Source organism: Hylobates moloch, unplaced genomic scaffold (assembly GCF_009828535.3).
Source record: "Hylobates moloch isolate HMO894 unplaced genomic scaffold, HMol_V3 SCAFFOLD_4, whole genome shotgun sequence".
Lineage (NCBI taxonomy): Eukaryota > Metazoa > Chordata > Mammalia > Primates > Hylobatidae > Hylobates > Hylobates moloch.
The window spans coordinates 29593764-29602722 of NW_026652279.1; the positions used below are offsets into that span (position 1 = coordinate 29593764).

Consider the following 8959-nt stretch of genomic DNA (forward strand, 5'->3'; position numbering starts at 1 on the left):
AAGTTGATCTTAAAACTGGAAAATTTGAGTCTATCTAATTTTGTGAAATATAGGGATGCCTTTTACATGATGTAAAAATCATATTTGTAAAATGGTTAAACTAGGAGGCAATATTTTTATTGCAAGTGTGATCTCTCTTAAGTAAAAGGTTTCTGTCATTTAAAATGTTTAGAGTTTTTATATTTTCATAAACAGTATTTCAAAGGCAAATGTTCTTTCTAACTTTGTGTGTGTGTATGTGTGTGTGTGTGTGAGACAGAGTTTTGCTCTTGTTGCCCAGGCTGGAGTGCAGTGGTGAGATCTTGGCTCACTGCAACCTCCACCTCTTGAGTTCAAGCGATTCTCCTGCCTCAGCCTCCCGAGTAGCTGGGATTACAGGTGCCCGCCACCATCCCTGGCTAATTTTTGTATTTTTAGTAGAGACAGGGTTTCACCATGTTGGCCAGACTGGTCTCGAACTCCTGACCTCAGGTAATCTGCCCGCCTCGGCCTCCCAAAGTGCTGGGATTTTCCTAACTTTTAAATGGCACATTCTGGTAAAGTAGAATCAGAAAACTCGGGTCCACATTTCAAATCACCACTGGGAGAACAGTGGCGACCTTGGGAATGTTGCTTGATCACTCTGAGCCTTGGTTTCCTCAACAGTAAAATGAGGATAATTACCACCTCCTGAGTTTGCTTTGCAGACTGAATGAAATGAAATGACATACAAAAGGGTCTGGCACACAGTAGGTGTACTTTTCCCCTTTCAGACAAAGTGTAAGCATTGCAATCCTTATTTTCTCTAGGAAGTGAAAAGCCTATTTTATGCCCTGGTAGGTGAGACAGTGGAGGAGAAGGAGGTGGTAGAAAAATAGTTGGAGGTAAAGTAGTGAAGACAGCAGAGGAGATTGGGAGGAGAGGCAATACTGTAAGCACCTGCTGTACACAGGGAGCTAGATGTAGCCATTGTGGGTTTTTTTGTTTTGTTTTGTTTTTTGTTTTTTTAATAATGGTTGGTAGGTTTTCCTGGTTCTAGGAGTAATTCATGCATGCTGTAGAGGCTTTGGAAGATTACCTTTGTATAGATCATTTTAGTGTTTCAGATAGGAAACACTGTGGCACTTGCTGTGAAAAGGATCCTGGTGGTCATCCCATGAACACTGATTGAGTCCCAGATGTATGCTCCGGGGAGTGCTGAACAATGGAATGAAGAAGCACATCTCGGGAGGTGCTGGGAAGAAACTTGGAATTTTTTCTGGGGAACAGAGTTGCTGCCAATGCTGAGTCTCCCAAATGCTGGTACGATGAAAGAAACTTAATCTAAGGAGTCTCAGTTCGTAATTCCATGGACTGAGCAACATTGCCATCTGTTGGTGTAAATCAATGCCTGATTTCCTTTATTAGGGGCAAAACCTATAGATTGGTATGTGGTCTTATTTATAAGAGGAGGGGGCCAGGCACGGTGGCTCATGCCTGTAATCCTAGCACTTTGGGAGGCCGAGACGGGTGGATTGCTTGAGGCCAGGAGTTCAAAAACTAGAGTGGCCAACATGGTGAAACCCTGTCTCTACTAAAAATACAAAAAATTAGCCGGACGTGGTGGCGGGCGCCTGTAATCCCAGCTACTTGGGAAGCTGAGGCAGGAGAATCACTTGAACTCAGGAGGTGGAGGTTGCAGTGAGCCGAGATCATGTCACTGCACTGCAGCCTGGGCAACAATAACAAAACTCCGTCTCAAAAAAAAAAAGGAATTTGTAGCCTGCTGAAGTGAGAGAGGAGAAATATGAGGCCAGCTCTTGCCAAATGTCACCTCCAAGTTGGAGAGCACCCCCTAAAATAGGGAATGGGGACCATCTAAAGCTTTCCTTGAAAATTAAGAGGTGAGAATCCCAGCTCTTTGGGAGGCTTAAGTGGGAGGATCACTTGAGACCAGCCTGGGCAACATAGTGGGACCCCATCTTTACAAATAATTTTTAAAAATTAGCTGGGTGTGGTAGCATGCACCTGTAGTCCCAGCCACTGGGAAGGTTGAGATGGGAGAATTGCCTGAGCCCAGGAGGTTGAGGCTGCAGTGAGCCGTGATTGTGCCTCCGGACTCCAGCCTGGGCAGCAGAGGAAGACCCTGTCTCCAAGAAAATAAATAAATGAAAAAGAAAAGACCTGCAGCCCCTAAGGGAAATTAACATGAAATAGGCATTTCTTATATTATTTAGTTTAGCTGACTTTTATTGTTTACCTCCTTTCCATGTTTGAATGTTGATAAAAGCAAATCTTTATTTTCTGCTTCTCTAATGATGGCAAAGTATTGACCCAGTTTCTGCACATACTAGGTACAGTTGGTCCCCTTCAATTTGCTGGGGTTTTCCTCTTGACCACTGCAGTGTGGCCCAGGGGTTAAGGGCACAGCTTTTGCAGTCAAAACCCCAGTTTTGCCACTGTATGACTTTGGACATTTCCTCAATTTCCCTTTTCATCTATAAAAGAAGCATAATGTTAAGACCCACCTCAGAGGATGGTCTTGAGGATTGACAAGGAAGAATAAGTGTTTCTTCTGGTGTGGAGTCCTTTATGAATACTCATTAAATGCAGCTGCTGTTACTACTAATAATGAGTAAAGAATTAGACTAGAGAAGCTGAATCCTAGTATAAAATGTGAAGAAATGGGGGCAAATTGGAATCCTTTCATCTTTACCCTCTGGGGTTTTGTTGACTTCTTGAACACCATGGAATACTAGTCATAGTTCTGCTTAAAATGGCATCAAATTCTGGGTGGGCAGTTCTGTATTTGAAGGAAAGTACCTGAGCTTGTAAATGCAAATGTCGCTATGCCATGCATTCTTTCCCACTCAAGTTAACTGTGCTGAAACATGGACTAAATGCCTCTTTGGAAACAGGCTTTAAGGATCTGTAGCAAGTTTTCTGAATATCTTTATTACTAATGTTAAAGGATAAAGCACATTAAAGTTTATTTGAGCAAACAGCCATTCGTGAATCAAGCTGCACCAAAACTGAAGTGGTTCGGGCTCCCGAGGAAGGATGTGAAGGGAGGCTTTTAGAGGGTGTGTGAGGAGGCACAGGAGAGAAGTTGGTTGGTTAAAGTTTGAGCAGTTGTCTTATTTAGGTTATCCCAGTGGCAAGTATCTGATTGTGTAACTAACGCTCAGTTGGCCATTTAGGATTGGCTGATCTTAAGTTTCATTTAGTTTAATTTGGAACTGGGTGTTGGATCCATTTCAGTGTAATGGCTTCCCCCTAAGTTATTTTAACACGAGGCAGTTATTGGTATCTTTAAGATGGGTTTGATTTTTGGAAATTAGATATCATTTGGTACCAAGGCTGGGGAATAAGATTAAGTGAAGTAGTACATCACATTTGGTCTAAAACAACCGAGTTCTGGAAGAAGTTTCCAAAGAGGAATTCGGGAATGTTTTGCATGTTGGCCTTTTGAAGTTCGATGATTGTCTCAGTACACAAACTCCAACATACTTGTTAAAAATCACCTCATTTCTTTACAGTTTCTCATCCCAGTTTCCCCAGCCTCCTGTGAAGGTATCAGAGAAAGAAGATAGCCCTCTCTTCATGTCCTTTCTGAACTCTGCCTTTTCAGTGGGCAGAGGAAGTGCTTTGTAGCAGCAAACCCAACCCCCAAACCTCCGTGTATCAGGTCAGGCAAAATGAAATGGACACAGGCTGGAATTTTACTAATTTCAGTCATTGCTGGGCTCGTTTGTGCAGATAGACTCAAGAGCTCATTTAAAAGGAGTGACCATTTCCTGATTGAGATTCTGGGGGGTTTTTGGTTTTGTTTTACTATTGTTCACTATCATGAGCTTACCATGTGCTTTTTTCTTTTTTTCTTGAGATGTAGTCTTGCTCTGTCGCCCAGGCTGGAGTCCAGTGCTGCCATCTTGGCTCACTGCAACCTCTGCCTCCTGGGTTTAAGCGATTCTCGTGCCTCAGCCTCCCGAGTAGCTGAGATTAAAGGCACGCGCCACCACGCACAGCTAATTTTTGTATTTTTAGTAGAGACGGGGTTTCACCCTGTTGGCCAGGCTGGTCTCGAACTCCTGACCTCAAGTGATCTGCCCGCCTCGGCCTCCCAAAGTGCTGAGAGTACAGGAGTGAGCCACTGCACCCGGCCCTTAGCACGTGCTTTTAAAGTAAAAACCACGAGGGGAAGGTACTCATTACTTCATAACTTGGGTCTCACCCACCTTGCTGTCTTCACATCCCCACTTTCTCTATGCACATTGGAAGGTGAATTTGTTCAGCTCACATTAATTTATAGGAATAATTTTCATTGCTCTGTGAATAAAATGTGCTGCCACTTTATGCTGTAAATGGATTCTTAGTTTAAAAACCTCATTGACAGGAAAATAATTTTGTTGGAATGCATTTAATTTTTAAAACCTAGGGCAATTTTTACTTTATGAAGTTTTATGATGTAGTAAGCTGACATATGCTTGAAGGGAAGCCATACACGTTTTTACTTTTTATTTATTTTTTGAGGTGGAGTTTTGCTCTTGTTGCCCAGGCTGGAGTGCAATGGCACGATCTCAACTCATCACAACCTCTGCTTCCCGGGTTCAAGCAATTCTCCTGCTTCAGCCTCCCTAGTAGCTGGGATTACAGGCATGTGCCACCATACCCGGCTAATTTTGTATTTTTAGTAGAGACAGGATTTCTCCATGTTGGTCAGGCTGGTCTCAAACTCCCAACCTCAGGCGACCCACCCGCCTCAGCCTCCCAAAGTGCTGGGATTACAGGCGTGAGCTACCACGCCCGGCCCATACACATTTTTATTAACCACAGTTAAATGCATTTAGAAATCCATAGTACTGATTAAAGGTAGCAACCACCCTACCCCCAATGTCCAGGCTGCGCTTACATAGCTCTCAGTACAAACCGCCACCCTCAGGGGGTTGCGCCTCCTGCTGGGGACAATCAGTGACATAGAAACCATGCTCCCGTATCGCCCGGTAGAGTGTGATGAACTTGGATGCCAGCCTTGTCCGCGGGACCACGTACTTCTCCGTAAATTCACCCTTGTCCAGTTGCTGTCTACCTTCTGCCATCAGAACGCAGTTTATGAACGTGAGTGTGTAAGTGTAGCAGTTGTGGTGGTCTTCTTCATACCTTACGGAAGAGAACAAGGGTGTTAAGAAGAAAAGGCTGCTCAGGAACAGGCCATGAAGCTACCAAAGGCCTTTCCTAACTGAAATCGGGTGCCTCAGCGAGCAAGGCCCTTGCATGTGCTGGCTCAGTGGTTAAGAAGCTTCAAGATGTGCACTTCAGGCCGGGTGCGGTGGCTCACACCTGTAATCCCAGCACTTTGGGAGGCCAAGGTGGGAGGATCACTTGAGGTCAGGAGTTCGAAACTGGCCTAGCCAACATGGTGAAACCGCTGTCTCTACAAAAAATACAAAAGTTGGCATGGTGATGCAAGCCTGTGGTCCCAGCTACTTGGGAGGCTGAGGCAGGAGAATTGTTTCAACCCGGGAGGCAGAGGTTGCAGTAAGCCAAGATCGCACCACTGTACTCCAGCCTGGGTGACAGAGTGAGTGAGACTCCATCTCAAAAAAAAAAAAATGCAATTCTGGGGGATGCTTGGTCTCTTGGGCCATTTCTGCTTGATGCAGATTGGCATAGATTCACCCAGACGTTCAGAGTGGTTACTCAGTTGCAAGTTAACTACCAATTTGGGGAACTTATTGCACTTCTAGATTTTAGAGATGGAATTCCATATGAGTTTTATGATATTCCGTAGTATCTAAACTTATTTCAAGGGAAACCTCTAATTTAAATCCACAAATATGTTGTACATCTTATAAAATGTTGAGAGTGAGAAATTAACTTGAAATTGCTAAAATTACAAAACAGAAGTTTTTACATTTTGAACATTGTTTTTTGTGCTTTTTTGGTTTTTTTTGAGACGGAGTCTCAGTCTGCCCAAGCTGGAATGGCGTGATCTCGGCTCACTGCAACCTCCGCCTCCTGGGTTCAAGTGATTCTCCTGCCCAAGCCTCCCAAGTAGGCACTACAGATGACCACCACCACGCCTGGCTATTTTTGTATTTTTAATAGAGACGGGGTTTTACCATGTTGTCCAGGCTGGTCTCAAACTTCTGACCTCAGGTGATCCACCTGCCTCAGTCTCCCAAAGTGCTGGGATTACAGGCGAGAGCCACAATGCCCAGCCTGAATATTGTTTTTTTTTTAATTTTTAAGGAAATACAATATCGTGACTTGCTATGTATATGTAAAAATACCTTGTCACAAAACTAAAATAACTGAATACAGATTCTAGTCCTTTAAGCTCTTACAGTGCTGTGATTTTGTTGTATGTGTTATGCTGACCCACCTCTGCAGAAAACCTAGGGTAGTTCAACCCCTGTTTAAATTCTGTTAGAGATGCTAATATCTTTGTATCGGCTCAACATGAAGCTAAATGCTGCTGAGTCCTCTGTGAGCTGAGGCTACACGGGGATCCCACTTGCATAGCATGTGAGTGTCAGCGAGGGGGCAGCATTTGCAGTCGTGTACCTGTGAGGCAGCCAGGCCCCGGAGGTGGAGAAGTCTTCCAGGTACTTGTCCCATTGCTCCATCATTCCATACATGTTGGGCTGCAGTAATGGGATGCTTATGCTCTGTTCCCACCCTGCTCCATCTCGCTGGACACCGTGTGCACTGTAATTATACACAACCCCTGCAAATCAAAACCAAAGTCATGTGGAGCCTCAAGGAAACACACACCTCTGGGTAAAAGGGACGTCAGAAAATGACAGTAGCCATGTGGTAACTTTACATAATATAAATCCAGGGGGGAGGTTCTAGAATCTTCCATCCACCTAATGAGATTTAGATTTTTCTATAGTCAGGGAGGGGTTTATGTAGCCTTCCCTGTTATCAGGAATCATTTCCCTGAGAGAAACCCAGTTCTAGCTCTACCTGCTGTTCAGGGCTGTGAAGTTGCCCCCAGGAAACAGAGACAATGATAGGCACCAGGATCATCATCTCCAATATTTTTATTGAAGTTCTCTATTTACCAATGGGTCAATCTTGTTTCCTTAAATCAGGAATAAATTTCCACCTGCTAAAGATGAGTGGTAAGTATGACTATGCTTGTGGGTAACTAAGTTCAGAACCGTTCTGGGTTTCTGATCACAGTGTCAGTTTCTCTTGCCTCAGAGGGTAAGGAAAGGCTGTTATTAGACTTCACCTATGAGGCCTGGCTAGGTGCCTCACTTGCCTCACCATATCCAGGCTACACATCCTGCAGGTGGCTCCACCCAGGCCCTTTTCCTGCAGACAAGAAATCTTCTGGCTGAAGGGTTGCACACTCTGCCCTCAGAGCTATAGGTGGCCAAAGGAACAGTTTTGTTTAATCTTCACTTTCCTTAAAAAAAAAAAAAAAAAAAAACACTGCAGGCCCCACTACATCCTGCTTTACTCCTGAAGTCCCTAGAATGTGGGGACCCAGTGGTAGTCGGCTGAGCATAGGATTGGAAGTCAGAGGGCCTGGTTCCAAATTCTGGTTCGGACACAAGATGGGATGTCTTGGGCAAGTCAATCTCACTGGACATCTATTTCTTCCTCTTTTAAAAACCAATAAAAAATGTACAGGTTTGTGAGGCTCTTCACTGAGAAAACATTAAAGAGCTTTCAGATATTTTGTATTGTTAGTAATAATTTGCCATAAAGTCAAATATTTCTCATTTGGGGGCAATGCCCACCTCATGGTGCAGTACGAGAACCCAGTGAACAATGGACTCACTCATTAGATGTTGCCATAATCAAATCTCCACAAATACTGCTTTCCTTTTGCTGGGTAGTAGGGGTTTTTTAAGCTACAAAACTGCACTTACCATTTGTGTTAGTTATTCCAACATGAAGATCAGACCTTCCATCATACTCCCTGAAAGAAACAAGGTTTTTTTTGGGTTTGCATGTATTTGGCATGAAGAATTGCCATTTAAAGTAGGAGGAGGCGGAGCACAGTGGCTCAGACCTGTAATCCCAGCACTTTGGGAGGCCAAGGCGGGCAGATCACTTGAGGCCAGGAGTTTGAGACCAGCCTGGCCAACATGGCAAAACCCCATCTCTACTAAAAATACAAAAATTAGCCAGGCGTGTTAGTGTGCATCTGTGATCCCAGCTACTCGGGAGGTTGAGGCACAAGAATAGCTTGAACCTGGGAGGCGGAAATTGCAGTGAGCCAAGATTGCACCACTGCACTCCACCCTGGGGGACAGAGCGAGACTCTGTCCAAGAAAATAGAGCTGGCTGGATGCAGCAGCTCACGCCTGTAATCCCAGCACTTTGGGAGGCTGAGGTGGGAGGATCTCTTGAGGCCAGGAGTTCGAGACCAGCCTGGAAAACATTGCGAAACCTCATCTGTACTATAAAATACAAAAATTAGCTGGGCATGGTGGAGGGCACCTGTAATCCCAGCTACTCGGGTGACTGAGACACGAGAATCGCTTGAACCTGGGAGGCAGAGGTGGCAGTGAGTCGAGATTGCACCACTGCACTCCACCCTGGGCAACAGAGTAAGACCCTGTCTCAAAAAATAATAACAATTTTAATCTTTGTTTTACAGATAAGGAACCAGAGATACCTGGAGCTGGTTAAAATAACCAGGATAGGAATCAGGGCTTTATGACTCCAGAGCCTGTAATGCCCTCTCTGCATTGGCTGCCTCCCTGAGCAAGGCCCAGGGATGCTGCCTATTTAGCACCTAACAGTATGACCAAAACCTTTTATGTACTTTGGTTCATTTAATCCTCATAGGGACCAGAAGGAAATTGATTAAGGAAGTTAGTAGGCAGGAAGGTGAGTAGTCAACTCCGATTTTCTTATTCGAAACCAGCACTCGAGGGGACAGGAAGTTAGGAGGGTAAACTCTAGGGAGCATTAGACTAATGATACACAGGAGCTGAACATATTTCCTAAAGCATACACCAACATTCTATGACCC

At 44.5% G+C, this 8959-nt stretch overlaps 1 protein-coding gene across 2 annotated transcripts; it reads right to left on the minus strand.

Moving 5' to 3' along the window:
* Positions 1 to 4362: 4362 nt before the first annotated feature.
* MKRN2OS (MKRN2 opposite strand) lies at positions 4363 to 8942 on the minus strand. Of its 2 annotated transcripts, none has more exons than XM_032149749.2 (3): positions 7848 to 8942; positions 6526 to 6688; positions 4363 to 5118 (listed from the first exon to the last, which is right to left on the minus strand). In XM_032149749.2, exons 1-3 carry the CDS (start codon positions 7939 to 7941, stop codon positions 4878 to 4880), a joined length of 498 nt encoding a protein of 165 aa, XP_032005640.1. In that variant the 5' UTR covers positions 7942 to 8942; the 3' UTR covers positions 4363 to 4877. The 2 variants fall into 2 exon arrangements, with proteins under 2 accessions (XP_032005640.1, XP_032610909.1); XM_032755018.2 differs by having other exon boundaries at positions 6526 to 6669; positions 7848 to 7887.
* Positions 8943 to 8959: the final 17 nt, after the last annotated feature.

Coding starts and splice junctions, on each gene's coding strand:
- MKRN2OS (XM_032149749.2), bottom strand. CDS start 7,941: ATGCCAAATACATGCAAACCCAAAAAAAACCTTGTTTCTTTCAGGGAG. Junction 6,689..7,847: donor TGGAATAACTAACACAAATG/GTAAGTGCAGTT, acceptor TTTGATTTGCAG/GGGTTGTGTATAATTACAGT. Junction 5,119..6,525: donor GGGGCCTGGCTGCCTCACAG/GTACACGACTGC, acceptor CTCTTCCGTAAG/GTATGAAGAAGACCACCACA.